Raw genomic sequence first — 16,388 nt, forward strand, 5'->3', positions numbered from 1 at the left:
CTTGAGTGTGGTGACTGGCACAGTAAATGTTTAATAAAAGGTAATTGTTCTTTTTCTAGGCTGGAGCCCCAGGACATGCTGAACCTTGGGGCCAAGCCTTATAACTTGCTTCAACCATGACAAACAACAAACACTGAAAACCTGTTCCTTGTTTGAACCGCTGGGATCTGCATTCCTCCAAGGAACTTGCTGAAAGCGTGGTGGCTGTATGAAGAGGCCCATGGAGGCAGATTCTCCCACGGGTGGTGAGTGGGCGAAGGGCCTCGTTCATCTGTTAGGGCCTGGGCTCACTCAGAAGTGGCTTCATGGGGCTTCTTGAGACAAAGTGCTGAACCTACTCCCCAGCCTCTGGCACCCACCCTTCTGCGTTCTGTCTCTATGAGTCTGACTGCCCCGGGGGCCTCTATAAGTGGAACCACACCGTGTTTGTCCTTTTGTGTTCGGCTTACTTCACTCAGCATCATGTCCCCAAGGTTCCCTCATGTTGGAGACCTCACTGGTTTTACTCTGTGTTCCACATATACTATGATGATGTGTGTCTGGGTGTTTTTGGAAGAAGTTGGTTAGAGGATTTGACCTTGTGCAGTTAAGGGAGCTGCCTGACTGGTTTCTGGGTGACTCTGTCTGGTCTTTGCATGTGAGGTGGCAGCTTGAAGACCATAGGGCAGGAAAAGGTGTTGCCTTAGCCTACTCAGGCTGCCATGACAAAATACCGCAGGGGGGTGAAGGGCTTAAACCACACATTTATTCTCTCATAGTTCTAGAAGCTGAAGTCCAAGGTCAAGGAGCCAGTCTACTTGGTACCTGGTGGGGGCTCTTGTCCTGGTTTGCAGATGGACGCCTCCTTAATGTAGCTTCACGTGGCCTTTCCTCAGGTATGCACAGGGGTGCAGGGAGAGGAAGAGAGAGAGAAAGAGAGAAACAGAGAGAGAGAAGGAGAGATGTCTTTTTCCTACAGGGACCATCAACCCTATCACTCACCAACCCACCCACGGACCTTATGTAACCTTGATTACCTAAAAGCTTATCATCAAATAGAGTTACATTAGAGTTAGGGCTTCAACATATGAATTTGAGGGGGGTCATCATCCAGTCTATTGCAGATGTAAAATGGGGGAGAGCCAGAACAAGCTGGGACCCACATGCACATGGTAAAGCCCACAAGGCTGGACTGTAACTCTGACCTTGACAAGGGTTTCCACAGAAGCTGGGGTGGGGCTCTCATTGCCGGGCTAAATACACACCCAGTCCAGGAGCCAACTACCTGGAGGGTGTGGGGAAAGGGGAATGGCTGCAGGCCTGGCTGCTGCCTGGTGCTGGGAGGTGAGTCTGCTGACCAGCATTGAGGTGTGGGAGCGAAGCTGGCCCTGCTCCATTTCCTCTCTCCAAATCTCCCAGGACTTCACATGGTTCAGTCTAACCAGAGACACATTTTGGTGAACTTGTCACAATACAAAGTCACTGCATCCTTTGAAAGTTCTAACACTATTTTCACATTTGGCCCTTAATTCATCTGCGTTGACATGTACGATGTGATGTAGGAAGCTAACTCCATCTTTTTCCATGTGGATAATGAGTTTCTCATTAGACTTCTGCACTGATCCACATGCCACCTGTAACCTTCATGTCTCCACGTATACCTGGTTCTGTTTCTGTGCTCTCATTCTTCTTGTTTCCTCTTGTCCCCATACCAGTACCATTAAATCGCTTCCTACAGTGAAGTTATTAGACTTAGTCTCTTATGTTCCATCTTCTGAATGGGAAGATTTATTTGGGAATAATCCTGCCATGTCTTTGCTCTTCTTCAACTGTGTCTTGGTGATTCTTGGTTTTATTCTTTCATGCTCTTGCATATTTATTCTATATTATGAACTCCAATACTCATGTATTAAAATTTTGTTTGCAACTGTATTAATTTCATTATGTTAATTTAAAAAGACAATTGTTATAACATTGTAACTTCTATAACAACACATCTTCTGTGCATGAATTTCATATCTCTCTTTTTATTCAGTCTTTAATACTTTCAATAAAGTCTTATAATTTTCTCCATAATAGTTTTCACTAATTTTGGTAGATTTATTCAAATAACTATGTATTTGTTGCTGTTGAAGTTGCATACCTTTGTAGTTTTTCTCATCTTTTTATGATGACACATTTTAAAGGCGCAGAAAATATGAAAAATTAGTACAATGAATATATGAACACCATCCTCTGAGACCCAACAATTTTAACATTTTTTCATATGTGGCTTTTTGTTGATGAATCATCTGAAAGTAAGTTGCAGACATTGTGACATGCCTCTTCAAGAATGGCATTCTCTTACAAAATCAAACTACCATTATTGCAATAAATAGTACATTTTAAATTTGCATTTCCAATGCTTAGTTGGTGGTAGAGAAGAATGCAAGCTATTTCTGTGTATTTTCTCTATCAAATATAGGTGGCTAAGTTTTCTTAATTCTCAGGATATTCTATTGATTCTTTGAGATTTTGTAGGCATACATACAATCATATCTTCCAATAATGACAGAATTGTTTCTTCCTTTGTAATTTTCATTAGTGTAATTTCTTTTTCCATGTTGACTACCTGGGCTAAAACATTCAGTACGATGTTGAGCAAGGCGATGCTAAAGTGATCTTTTTCCTTTTATCATTAAGAATATTTGAAGGAATTTTTATAGATACTTTTTAATAGATTAAAAAGTTTCCTTTTACTTCATCTTTACAAAGGACTTTTTTCAAAGTCCTCATGAAAGTTTACTGAATGCTCATTCTAAATATGTTATTATGGCTTTATGATTTTTTCTGTTTTAATATGTTATTGTGTTGAACTATACTGAAAGCTGCTTTTCTAATGTTAAAGCAATATATGTTCCTACAAAAATCCCAACTTTGTCATAATATTTTTTATACATTGTTGGATTCATTTTCCTAGTATTTATTTGAGATTTTTATATTTATATTCATGAATTAGATTGGCTTATAATTTTCCTTGAACTATCTTTCCTGGTTTAGGCATTGGTGAGTTGGACAGTATTTTCTATATTTCTGTTGCTTTGAAGAATTTCTGAAAGACTGGAATAGTATGTTTAACTATTTCTAAGAATTAACCTGGAAATACATTTGGCAATTATTTGGTGTAGGTGTCTTTATATGCCATTAATAGAGTTTGTTCATTGTGTTGTTCAAATCTTCTAAATTTTTACTGGGTTTTTGTTTGTCTGCTAGTTGGTTGGTTGGTTTGACCTATCATGACTAAGAGAAAGGGTGGTGAATTTGTGAAGATCTTGTAATTCTAGAAATTTTTTCTTTATATATTTTTGGAGATTATGCTGTTAGGTATATACAAGTTCACAACTGTTATATTTTTTCCCAGTTATTTGTCCATTTTATCATTATAAAGTGACTCTACTTATTCTCAATGCAATTTTTTATTCTAACGTTAACTTTTTTCAAAATTAATATGTATAGCCAAACCAACTTTTCCATATAAATACTCATTTCACAAGGTTTCATAAGTAACATATAGCTGTCTTGAAAATTAGATAATCTGAACCTGACCAGGCGGTGGCACAGTGGATAGAGCATCGGATTGGGATGTGGAGGACCCAGGTTTGAAACCCCGAGGAAGGTCACCAGCTTGAGCGCGGGCTCATCTGGTTTGAGCAAGGCTCACCAGCTTGAGCCCTAGGTCTCTGGCTTGAGCAAGGGGTCACCCGGTCTGCTGTAACCCCCCCCCCCCCATCAAGGCACATACAAGAAAACAATCAATGAACAACTAAGGTGCTGCAACAAAGAATTGATGCTTCTTATCTCTCTCCCTTCCTGTCTGTCTGTCCCTATCTGTCCCTCTTTCTGTTTCTCTGTCTGTCACACACACACATACAAAATTAGATAATCTGAAAATCTTTTTAAAATCTACCCATATAAAGTAGACCATTTGGATTACTTACATGTATCATGATTACTGATGTATTTGAATATATTTCCACATTTATATTTGTTTTGTTTGTGCTGAGTCAGTTCTACTCTTCTTCTTCCCTTCATCCTTCTTCTCTACATTATTTCACTTGGTTTCACTGAATTGTTTCCCCCTTTCCCATTATTTCCACTTTATGTTTAGACACAATCAATATATACTCTATTTTAATTTTTTGTAATTATCTATTTAACAAGCATGTTCAACAAGTTTAAAGTTAATCAGTATATTTATTCACCTCCAGAGTAATACAATCATTGAAATGCTTTCATTTTTGTTCATTCCACTAGGGATTATACTAGGATTTCATGCTATTATTTTCCAATAATTTAGTTTTACTTTTTTGTTGTTGTTTTCTTACTTTTACAAATTAAACATTCAGTAGTATAATTTTATGTTGTCAATATTTGGTTAGATTTGCCCACATTTTTACTATTTCTTGGCTCACTATTTCCTCTTGCATTTCTTTCTGGGTCATTTTATTTTTTCCTGAACTACATCATTTCAAGTTTCTTTCTTCTCTTAATTTTATTTATTGATTTTAGAGATAGAGAGAGACAGGAACATTGATCCATTCCTGTATATGCCTTGACCAGGGATCGAATCGGCAATCTCTGTGAATCCGGTGATGTTCTAACTAACCAAGCTATCTGGCCAGGGCTCGTTTCTTTTTTGTGGTCAATACTGTCTTTATTTCTCTGGAAATGTTTTTTCCTTCTTTGTTGAAGGATATTTATACAGGATATGAAATTCTGGTTGACAATCACTTTCCCCCAACACTTTAAATATTTTATACTACTATAAATATATTCTGCCTTTCATTTGGGGACATTTAATTTTGGGATGCTTATAGATCTTTTCTTTATTTTGAGGATTCTGCAAATATATAATTTTACTATATGATGTTTAAATGTGGATTCTTTTTTTCCCTGCTTAATATTTATTAAGCTGTAATAATCTAAAAATTCATAATTTTTATCAATCATGGAAAAATTTCAATAATTATTACTTCAAATATTGTTTCTACCTTGATCTCTTAATTATCATGTTTGGAGATCTAATTAGATCATCCTACTCTGTTCTCCATACCCGCTTAGTTTCTTTTTATATAATTAAAAAATAACTTAGTACCTCTGTGTGAATTTCTTCAAGTCTATACTCCATATCATTGAGTCTTTCTTCAGTTACTGAAAATTTACATTTTTTTGTTATTTCTCAAAGTACTCTTTAGTATTTTCTCCCCATTTCAACCAGGTAATTTTAACCAATCTTTGTTTCTTGTTCATTTTTGGATTCTCTATTTTATTTTTTTAAACAATGTACTTATTTTCTCATCTGTGTCTAATAATGGCAATATCTATGATCTGATTATGTTGCTTGTTTTTGTCTGCTTTTATGTCTTATTTTAACTTTTTAGTTAATTTGCACTGTAATAGTGACTGTGTGGGAATTTTTCCTAGGTTAAGGGGTGTATTAGTCAGAGTCCTCCAAAGGAGGCAGAGCCGATAGGATGTGTATGTATGAGTGTTTATTATAGAAATTTGGTCACAAGATTATGGAGGCTGAGAAGTCCCATGATCTGCAAGATGGAGACCCAGGAAACTGATGGTTTAATTCAGTGTGAATCCAAAAGTCTAAAACTCAGGAATGCTGGTGATTTCTTTACTTAGTCTACTGATTCAAGTGTTAGCCCCTTCCTGGACCAACCTCACAGACACACCCAGAAACAACATCTTCCCAGTTGGCTGGGCATCCCTTAGTGCAGTTGAGTTGGCACATGAAATGAACCATCCCAAGCAGCATTCCAATAGAGAGGATCTGAGTTTGCTTCCGCCACATGCCTGGGGCCGTACCAATCTAAGACCACTTTAGATTAAATTTTGACCTGACATTTTTCTGACCACAAGGCTAGTGGAAATTTGAGTCTCAAACCAAAATTCTCATATGAGGGTTTGTGTGTAGCTGTAAAGTCTCAGGAGAATATCAGTCTTCCTTTCCTGAGATCCAAGACTAAGATACAGACAAACTTGTTGGCCATCACCCTCCAGTGGGGTGGATATAAATTTTTTTTAAAATCATTCTTTCTCCAAGGGTAGACTTGATGTGGTGGTTTCCTAGCCCACTTCCCAGCTCGCAGAGGCCTTGACCTTGGCTGAGGTGGCTGGATGACTTCAGATGACTGCCACTAGAATTCCTTTCTCACTTTCCTGAGCATATGCCCCACTTTGGCTTTTATGTCTAAAGATTTCTGAAGTTTTCTTGCAAATTCTGCTGTAATTTTAAAGAATATTAACTATATATTCTATCCAGCTTTTGTTGTTCTTGTTTTGCAGTGGGGGCCTTATCTCAGGATATCTAGTCTGCCTTTTGACTATGAAGAGAACTCTGTTGCTAATTTTAAACATATAATCACGTTGTTTTGTTTTCATTACGTCACACCTATTCTCCTTGGTAAACAGTTCTGATTTTCTATTTCTGTTCATGAAAGAAGCCATCAAGGGGGCTAACCTTCAGAACTGGTTTGACAGAGTGACTCCATGATGTCAGGAAGAATTGGGTTTCTAGCCATCTCTATGCTGGGGTTTTGAGGGAGGAGATATCTTTATCCTGGCCCCAGCTTCCCATGATGGAACGATGGCAATCAATAATTCCCAGACTAGTTGACTCTTCTTCCACCAAGCACAAAGAAATTCCCTTAGAAGAATGGGAAACCTCTAAAGTCAAGATTTTAGCCTCTAACACTGCTTTCCACAAGAAGAAAAAAAAGGTGCTTTGCCAAGTAGCTGTTTCCATGACTTGAGGCCACATCTCACTGGCCAGAGTGGGTAGTGTGTTCATCTCTGAAGCAGGGATTCTGCCAGAGACTAAGATTCAGCTGCTTGGCCAGTGACTGACCACATCCCCACCTCTTGCACTGCGTGGAGTTGGCTCCCAGTGGTCTGCTCCTGGGAGGTATTTACATCCCAACAAAAATTCCAGAATGTTGCCCAAAAAAGAGGAAATAAATGTTGAAAAAACAATTAGCACAAGAGAGCTAAATGTGGAGACACACAGACTCCATGGTGTGCGGTGGACATTAGGGGTTTGGGAACAATGGTGTCATTCCTAGGAAGCTCCAAACATACTATTCAAAACAAACAAGTGGCCCTGGCTGAGTAGCTCAAGGTTAGAGCATTGTCCTGATATGCTAAAGTTACATGTTCAATAGCCATCAAGGCACATACAAAAATTCAACCAATGGGTGCAGAAATAAGTGGAACAACGACTTGATGTTTCTCTTTATTTTCCCTCTCTCTCTAAAGTCAATAATTAAAAAAAAAAAAAAAGTGAATTGCCACCAGAAAAGAACCCGACCTGATATATTTCTACTTAGAACAACCTGGGCACCAATGAACTATGAGAGATGCATAGGATTGATGCATATACAAGACAGCCCCTTATTGTGGATCTAAGTGGGAGGACCCAAAGGGAGGATGGAAGAACTTACTAGGAAAGTCCAGTTCCCTGGGGGACCTGCCCGGAAAAAGCGCTGAGCCAAGGCAGCACGTGACTTGGAATGAAGGTTTTCCTATGCTAACACCTTATTCTAAAACAACCCACATTACTTGGTATATTGCAAACAGCATTGGAAAAAGCCACTTAAAGATAGGGGTTGGAGGACTGAGGAAGCCATGCTTTTGGACTAAGGCTTATTTCACTCCCTTTCCTCACCACCTGTCCCTTGCCTTGGGTGGGCTGTAAGTTCTCGCGCCACTTCTGGGGATGTTTTGAAGAGGAGGAAGAGACTTAGGACCTGTGGGCAGAGAGGCGGCTCAGGAGGAAGGGAGGGTCCTGGGCTCGCTGCGCCGCGTCTTCCGGTTCTAGTGCCAGGGTCAGGGGTCTCCGGGAGCCAACGCCGCGGTCCTCGCCAAGCTCAGAGGGCAGGCGGGGGTCGAGGCCAGGCCCGGGCCGGCAGTCTACAGGAGTTCGCAAAGCAACAGCTCCCAGGCTTACAAAGGGTCTCGATCCTTCATCCGAATCGAGTCCTTGGACTGGAAGCGTCCGCGACAGACGAGATCCAACGGACTTGGTGAGGGAGACGCGCTCCTCCCCAGTCCTAACTGCCGGCGGCGAAACGCGGCCCCGGTAGCGTCTCAGAGCTCCCTCTAGGTCCCGCCGCGGGCCGGGGCCTGGAGCGCGTCCCGGGTTTCCCCTTGGGGAACGCCTCCTCCCGCCCCCCACCCAGACCCGCCCCGCGGGAGCGGCAGCTCCGGTCCGTCCCCTCACCCAGCCAGAGGTGACCCGAACCTGCACTTGGGGGTGTCGCCCTGGGCACTCGGACACCGCCTCCTGTGATTAAAGCGAGAGTCAGGGAGGGTCGGAGACACCCCTGAGGGACAGAGGAGGACGCGAGCTCTGTAGGAAGCAGAGGAGGAGGAAGGGCGAGGGGCGCGAGCTCCGGGACCAGAGAGCGGCAGGTGAGTGTCTCTCCACAGGCGAAGGGGTGCGAGATCACGGGCTCAAGACCGAGGGCGACCTCCGCGCTCAGGTGGCGGAGGTGAAGCCAGATGTGCGCAGCGCGAGCGCTGGAGGTGTGGGACGCGCGGGGCTAAGCAAGGCAGGGTGCCCTCCGTGGGGGCTGGGAGGATGCTGCGGTCCTGGAACCCCCAGTGCGTCGCTTGGAGGCCCCCGGCACCTCGCGACTGGGGAAGATTGTCCTGTGAGTCCCTGGCCAGTTGGTCAGAGAAGAGGGTGCCTCGGGGTTTCTCCAGTGGACCCCCTCGGTCGTAACCGGCTTCTGCTCCACTTAACCTCTGTGGCCCTGAGATGGGGTCCAGGGTGCGCCCTTTTCCTTCGGGAACGAGGAAGCGGGGGGCTTGTCAATCCGTTTCTTTGTTTCGGGGAAATCTCTGCAGCCCCGGAGTGTTACCTGAACTCCTTCAGCTTCTTGGTTCCCTCCGGAGGTGGGGAGAAACTGGAAACTCGCTGAGATGCCCGGAGCGATACGGCCGGCGCGGCTGGGACCGTGGGGAAAGGCTCCCGGAGGGTCCCCTCCCGAGGCACACATGTCTCCACGGCCCGGGGGGTGGGTGGGTGGGAGGTACTGCCTGCAGCCTGGGCCCCATTGCGGCGCTGCGGCAGTGTCAGTCAGAGCTGGCTACCTGGGCACCGGGCACCCGCAGAAACCGGTCGGTGGAGCGGTCCTGGATCTCGGACGCGCTCTCCCTGCAGGCGAAGTCCAGGCACTCTGGACACTTTGGTCCGCCGCATGCCGAACTCACAAGTGGCTGGGCAGCCAAGCGCATGAGCCAGGCAGTGGGCACCTTGCTCGCGGGCCCCACAGACCCTCCTGTAAAATTGCTTTATGGCCTAAAAGTTTGTGCGTCCGCGTCACAGAAGCCTTTTAAGCGGATGGCCACCGGCATTGGCTCATAGCTCCGAGCCGGTGCGGCACATGGCCACCCCTCATGAAGGCGTAGCGCAGTGGCCCCCAATACTGTTTCTTGCGCCCAGGCTTGGTCAGGGGGAATCTTAGTAGTTCTTTTTAGGAGGGCAGTGATGGCATGGCGCCCGCGGTATGCCTGGTCGGCAGGGTTCCCTAGGGCTCAGCTTCCGGACTGCGCACCCTTCGATTCAAACGCGCGCGGTCGTCTTGGCGTTAAGATAAGAGGCGCACAGGGGCGCACTGATCCGTGTGCTGCTGGCGCTCACAGATGTGAAGAACCACTCAAAGAATGGAGAATTACAAAGGCAACAAAGTGGAGTTCCAAGATTTTTAGAAAACCTAAAGTGGGGGGAGGGTTGTTGACTTTGCCAGGGAGGTCGGAAGGTTTTCCAGGAAGTGAGAATTGAGCCGACCTCTCTAGGTCTAAGGGGGAGACGGAGAATGCGGTTCAGAGTTTACCAAGGCTAAGGGACTCGGGGTCCAGGCACTGAGGGAGCCTAGGCAGAATCCTAGGCCGCCCTGCTGCTGAGTGAGGTGGGAGGGGTCGTCTAGTGGTTCAGGTGATGGGGAACTCTGCAGGAATTCACTAGAGGGTTGCTCCCTACTACTCCAACTTTACCAGAGATGGAGCTTACTTACCTCCAACCCCCAACCCGGGTCATACCCTACTGGGCTGATGAGATTCGAGTGGAAGGCAAGGGTTCCATTGAGCAAGCAAAGACAGCACAGGAATTGGATACCTCCTGGGCTGGGACCTCTGCAGACTGATCTTTCAAATCTGTTTCTATTTTTTATAAATAACAACTGGTGAGCAGCTTGGACTTTTGTTCTTGATTTGGACATTTGTTTGGTCCCCAACAACTTCGTTTTCATTGATGCTCCCAAGGGCAACCTGGGAACAAGAGGGTTGTGTTATTGCTGGAGTGCCTTGGAGCTTGGCATCTCACACCCTGGCTGCCCCACCCTGGGCCAGTCACTTTAATTGTCTGAGCAAACTTGGCCACACTGGTGTTAGAATATCAGCAAACATGGATGTGGCACTGTCTTCCAGCCAGGCATCATTCCTTGCCTATTTAACGTGATTAGAAGGAAACTGATGCAGAGAGACAAGATAAGTTGTTCAGGGTCCTGTAGGGAGAATTGGGAATGAGGGCTAGCCATCTGGCTCTGGCACATAGGAACCTTGTCTTCCTTCAGAAGGTTTGAATGTATGAGAGCCAGTGGAGAGAAGGAGAAAGGGGAGCAGAGAACAGGGCCTTGGGACCCTCGTGTGAAAGGGACTTGTTTGTGGGCCAGGCTAATGCACCCCCTAACCTGAGCCCAGAGCCCTGGTGGCAGCCCCACCTGGTCTGGGTGCTGCCCTCTTCTGTAGTGACCCACAGAGTGCTTGGGACTCCTTAGTGGAGCTGACCCCCTGGGTGATGAGCCACCAAGGAACAAGACGTTGGTGAAATGTTCTGTAGATGGTGAAGCCTAGGCACACACAGGACGTTATGCCAGTAATTATGATCATCTTCTAAGTGTGCTGACAGTTTCTCTGGGGATCCAGTCTAGCCTGGGGGTGGGGGGTGGTCTACCAGGAAGCATAAACCAGGACCCTGGGTTGGTGATTCTCTCTCTTTCCCACCTGAACCTGTGACAGGGGTGCTGGGGAACTTTGTAACAATAGGAGATCATTGCCTTGGTTCCAATGACTACATCTGACCCTGGGAGCAGGCAGTCTATTGTTCTAAACCAGGGATCTCCAAACTACGGCCAGCAGGCCACATGCGGCCCCCTGAGGCCATTTATCTGCCCCCCGCCATACTTCCGGAAGGGGCACCTCTTTCATTGGTGGTCAGTGAGAGGAGCACGTTGACCATCTCATTAGCCAAAAGCAGGCCCATAGTTCCCATTGAAATAGTGGTCAGTTTGTTGATTTAATTTTACTTGTTCTTTATTTTAAATATTGTATTTGTTCCCATTTTGTTTTTTTTTTTTACTTTAAAATAAGAGATGTGCAGTGTGCATAGGGATTTGTTCATAGTTTTTTTTTATAGTCCAGCACTCCGACGGTCTGAGGGACAGTGAACTGGCCCCCTGTGTAAGAAGTTTGGGGACCCCTGTTCTAAACCTTCTAGAATGCTAGGTTTGGGAACTACCACTCAAGTCTAAGTCTTGGGTGTGGAAGCAGAAAAGGAAGGCAACTAGGTCAATCTATCCACTGGTCAGTTCGGGTTACTTGAGGATTGGAAGCTCAATCCTCAAGTCCCTGCTGGGGAGGGGTGTAGAGGAGGGTTGGGGGGGCATTCAAGGCCGCAAGGCTTTCCCTCCTCTGTTCTCTCCCTCTGCTCTGGGTCCCATGGGTGGTCCCACATTCTACAGTTGTTGAGCCATTGCTACCTATTCTTCTTGGACTCCCTTACTTTTCAAGGCACCTGCCAGGTTCCCCTGAGGTTGGGTCTGCCACAGGATGAGTCAGGTGGCCTCTGGGCATGGGGTGCAAAGGTGTTATGGACCTAAGGGCTGAGATTTGCACTCAGTGAGCCTTTTCCTGTTTGGAGTTGGGGAACCCCAGAAGCCATCTTAGGCAGCTCTGGCTTGAAAATCCCCAGGGCAGTGGATCCTGGTATAAGCAAAGGGGACACACAGTGCCCTTGTGCCACTGACCATCCTAGCTCCAACTGCACATGGAATATCCAAGACTAACAGATGGCTGGGCTGATCGCACAGGAAGTTTTGGGGGACCATGTAGAGGGGTCAGGAAAGAAGAAGAGCCCAGTGTGGAACCCGGTTTGTCCCAGCCACTGGACGTGGTCAAGAGAAGAGGAACTGGGACACAGGGAAAGTGTCATGGGCAACAGCAGAGAAAGGTAGACACTGATTTTCTGGTGGGGGTGTGGACAGTCACTTGGATTGTAAGTTGTGGAGTTTGAAGAAGAGAGGTGACCCAAAGATAAGCTTTTGCTCTTATTAGAGGAAAGCCAGAGAGGAGGAGGAAAAGGACTTAATCTAGGTGACAAGTCCAGATATTTGGTTTGTGTCTCTGAGTGGAGGTAAGCCATCAGGCATCATTGAAGGGGGGGAGGTAGGGGTAGGGGTACAGGAAAATGATAAGAAAAATGAAATGTTTGGAGGGTGCCACATGTTTTTGGTTGGGGCTTCTGGTCTAGAAGTTCATTCAAGGACAGAACAGATGGAAGAATTGAGAGTGTTCGAGGCGGGCTGAGAAGAGAGAGCATGGTGATGGCAGTGCAGTGGATGTTTGTTAGAAAAATATATCCAAGTGAGAGCTGAATGGGAAGATGAAACAAAGCTCAGTCTTTATTATTGCTGGTTCGTATGTGGCTTGAGACCCAGTGTCAGGTTCCCTTTAAGGTCATTGCCTTCCAAGGGGCCTTCCTGGCAGGGCACCACACCTGACCTCCTTTCAGCCCTTGATCTACATTTTCTAGGGACGATGGGTTTGGAATTCATTCTTCAAGTTTCTGACCACACAGAATAAAAGATCATCATGTCTGACTTCCCAGCTAAAGCCCAGCTCTGTTTCTTATTTTTTTTCCCCCCAGAGGGAAAAAGAGAGAGAGAGAGAGAGAGAGAGAGAGAGAGAGAACCATCAACTTGTTGTTCCACTTAGTTGTGTCATTGATTACTTCTTTTTTTTTTTTTTGCAAGAAAGACAGTAACAAAGAGAAAGAGGGATGAACAGATAGGAAGGGAGATGAGAAGCATCAATTCTTTGTTGTGGCACCTTAGTTGTTCATTGATTGCTTTCTTATATGTGCCTTGACCAGGGATTGAGGGAGGGCCCCAGCTGAGCCAGTGACCTTTTGCTCAAGCCAACAACCTTGGGCTCAAACCAGCGACCTTGGGTTTTAAGCCAGCAACCTTTGGGATTAAGCCAGTGACCAAGGGATCATATTTATGATTCTATGTTCAAGCCAGTGGTGTTGCACTCAAGCTGAAGAGCCCATGCTCAAGCCGGTGACCTCAGGGTTTTGAACCTGGGTCCTCTGTGTCCCAGGCTGACGCTTTATCCACTGTGCTACTGACCAGGGTCTAGAATATTCTTGAGTAATGATCTTTTAGTATTGGATCAAACATTTTTAACTTTGAGAACTCTATTCTTTTCAAGGCACAACCCAGGTGACATTTGAACTTTCTCATTGTTGGAAATGTGGTTTCCCTGGGGTTGAATTAAACCCGCCTTTCTGATATTCCTGACCATTTTGATACTGGTTCCGTCCTTTGGATTTACGCAGAGTAAATGGAGTCCCTTTTCCATATAACAGCTCCTTAGAAACTGGAAGGTAACTCCCTGCTGCTGTTATGGTATTATTCCTGAGTGCCCACCCCATGTTGGGCCTGGTGCTGGGCCACTTACACGCTTCATCCTTGTGACAACTCCACTTGTTTATTGTCTGCATTTCACAGATTGACTGGCAGAAGTTCTATAACTCTTAGCCGGTGGCCTTTGCACACTCCCTCCTGGAGAGACCTGGACCCATCTGTCACATGAGGCGTGCACTCCGTGTTGCACACCTGGACCTGTGTGGTTTTGTCCCATTGCCCTCTCGTTCTAATATTACATCTTTCTCATTTGGCCTTTGGAACTCAAAGAATATTGGGACAGTTTCTTTGTATAATACAAGCAAGCTAGATCTTTACAATAATAAATTAAAAACGACCACATCCAATTCCTGCCTAAGAAGTGTGCTGGGACCATGAGGCATTCATCAAAAAGGGAAGTTGGATGACACAGCCAGTACCTTTCCTGAGGGGGTGTCTGTCTGTCTCTCATCACTGTGCATGCTGTTTGTCTGATTGTCTTATATTTGTTTGTGTTGAGCTGTTATTTAAATCTACCACTGTCTGTTAAATTTGACAGTGTGTGATGTCCCCAACAGGTATGAGAGCATCTTTGTGTATAATATGATTTTGTACCAGGGTTGAGGCATAAGAGACTCTCATGGGTCATTTGTTTATTGGATAGGGAGCATCTACTGCTAATAATTGCTTTGGAGTTTGAAGAAGAGACACAGAATCTGAGGTCCAGGAAGGGGGGCCGCATTGGCTTGTCACACCTTATCGCACCTGCAGTCCCCCTCAAAGGCTCCCAGCAGGGCTTTGCAGCGCCAGAGCAAATGCATAAATGGGAGTGCAGGGTGAAGTCAGTGAAGCCTTCATTATAGGGAACCCTCCTGGCCCCATAGGTGGGAGTCAGCATCTGTGAGACAGAGCTCATTTGCATTCTTTTGGGGGTTTTCCCAATTAGTCTCCAGTAAACATATACTGAGATGTGCAGAGAAAAGATACTGTGAGGAGAGTCTGTTCTTGTTTGGGACAAGCTCTGTTATGTCATGGGTTGCAGCTGGGCCTCCATGGCATGATCACAGGTGACTCAGCTGTGACTCAGCTCCCTGAAAGGAAGGCCCACAGTGGACCGAAACAACTGTGCCATGCTGTGTGGTGTGACTCACGTGGACGATTGCTGGCCGTCAACAAGGTAGGTGGGGTTAAGGAGCTTCAAGGCATATTCACTTTTTTTTTTTCTCACTTAAAGGAAAAGTGCTTTATTGTGGCTGGCGTTCGGCAGGCAGTACAGTCACCTGTGTCCTTTAAATGACAGGAAAGAACCTCTGTGGCACAGTGTTGTCTCTCTCTGGCCAGCCAGGTGGCCTGGCTCCTTTCAGAGACCAGTTAGAGATTCGCTATCTCGTGTGGGCGTGGACATGCCGTTTGTGGAGCAGCCGGACCAAAGGTGATCTCCAGGTCTCCTTTCAGACCCAGTTCCATTGGGAGAATTCTCCCCACCCCCACCCCTGACCCTTTTTCTTGGCCAGAGAAAATTATGGGCAGCATGACTCGTCATCTATTCCAAAGTCCAGGAAGCTGATCTGGGCACACTTGTGTTTTTGGTTCTAAGGTTTAGTGGGATCGCTGGATGAGACAGGATATCTTGCCATTACTTCTGGGTCCCTGGGCTTTTACTGGACAATTCATGGCCGTGGCTCTCTGGGCGCTTGGCTTCCTCTCTGGCTTTCTCGGCTCAGTGTTAGGGATCTTGAATGAATAGGAAGCCTGGATTGGGAGCATCGATTCCTCATGCCTTTCGGAGGGCTCCTCCACTGGGAAAGCCGCCAGTGGGATCGAGTTTTCATTTCCTGAAACTTCATCCGAACCTGTGACTGGTGGGATGGCTCAGAGGGGGGGGCAGTGACTGCCACCGAGGGCTGGCAAACCAGAGGGGTGGGAAGGCCCGTCTGGCCGCGACTCCTTTGAAAGTAATCTCAGGACAGTGACAGGTTTATTCCTGCTCAGATGAGAGGGGAGTGGAGCTCATTGTGCTGATGTCAAGTCTTAGAAGGTTCTCTCCTCATGGAATAGAGGTAGGAAAGGTATATTAATATGTGATAATCATACCATTTAAAAGCTTAAATATTATATATGTGTGCATGTGTGTGTGTGTGTGTGTGTGTGTGTATATATATATATATTCCAAATGGTGATCTCTCCTGTTGTATATTGATCAGTTCTCTTTCCTCTTCCCCAGAAAGCTGTTGACATTTTTAATCTTTAAAAAAAAAAGAAACCTCAATGCTGTCCATATGAAATAGTCCTCATATTTAATATTTACACGATCAGTCAATAAATTATCTGGTGCATTTGGGAGGAACCTAGTTAATGAGGTTTCCCAAGATTAAGAAATCATCCTCGTGTTTTTATTCATAACATGTTGTTATTTTTAGATTAGTAAGCCAGGAAACAATTTTGCTAAGGAGACAGCAAGAACAGAAGTGCGCTGGAGTGGACTCTGCTGGGTTTTCAGAGCTGGTGGACTTCCTGCTGGTAGCTCAGGAGCCCTGAACCAGAGGCAAATATGCAAATGCCATGATTAGCCCCTCCCTTCTCTCTCCCCCATATCAGGCTGCTTACTATGTATCATCTTTACAATCACTTCTATTTAAAAGAGAAATGTATGCAGCACTTTACTAAGAACTT

At 45.4% G+C, this 16,388-nt stretch overlaps 1 protein-coding gene across 6 annotated transcripts in view; it reads left to right on the forward strand.

The window, feature by feature from the left end:
* Positions 1-205: 205 nt before the first annotated feature.
* TMPRSS2 (transmembrane serine protease 2) overlaps positions 206-16,388 on the forward strand; it is a 48,331-nt gene continuing 32,148 nt past the window's right edge. For 2 of the 6 annotated variants that reach the window (XM_066259334.1, XM_066259332.1), the window contains exon 1: positions 8,245-8,439. Coding sequence is in view for 1 of the 6 variants with exons in the window: in XM_066259331.1 (XP_066115428.1) it covers positions 209-245 (37 nt within the window). In the remaining 5 variants the exon portion in view is untranslated. Of the gene's footprint in view, positions 246-8,244; positions 8,440-14,868; positions 14,893-15,324; positions 15,776-16,388 lie in introns of those variants that run through there. The other 4 variants (XM_066259331.1, XM_066259336.1, XM_066259335.1 and 1 more) reach the window with 4 other exon arrangements.

Source organism: Saccopteryx bilineata, chromosome 2, assembly GCF_036850765.1.
Source record: "Saccopteryx bilineata isolate mSacBil1 chromosome 2, mSacBil1_pri_phased_curated, whole genome shotgun sequence".
NCBI classification, from domain to species: Eukaryota; Metazoa; Chordata; class Mammalia; order Chiroptera; family Emballonuridae; genus Saccopteryx; species Saccopteryx bilineata.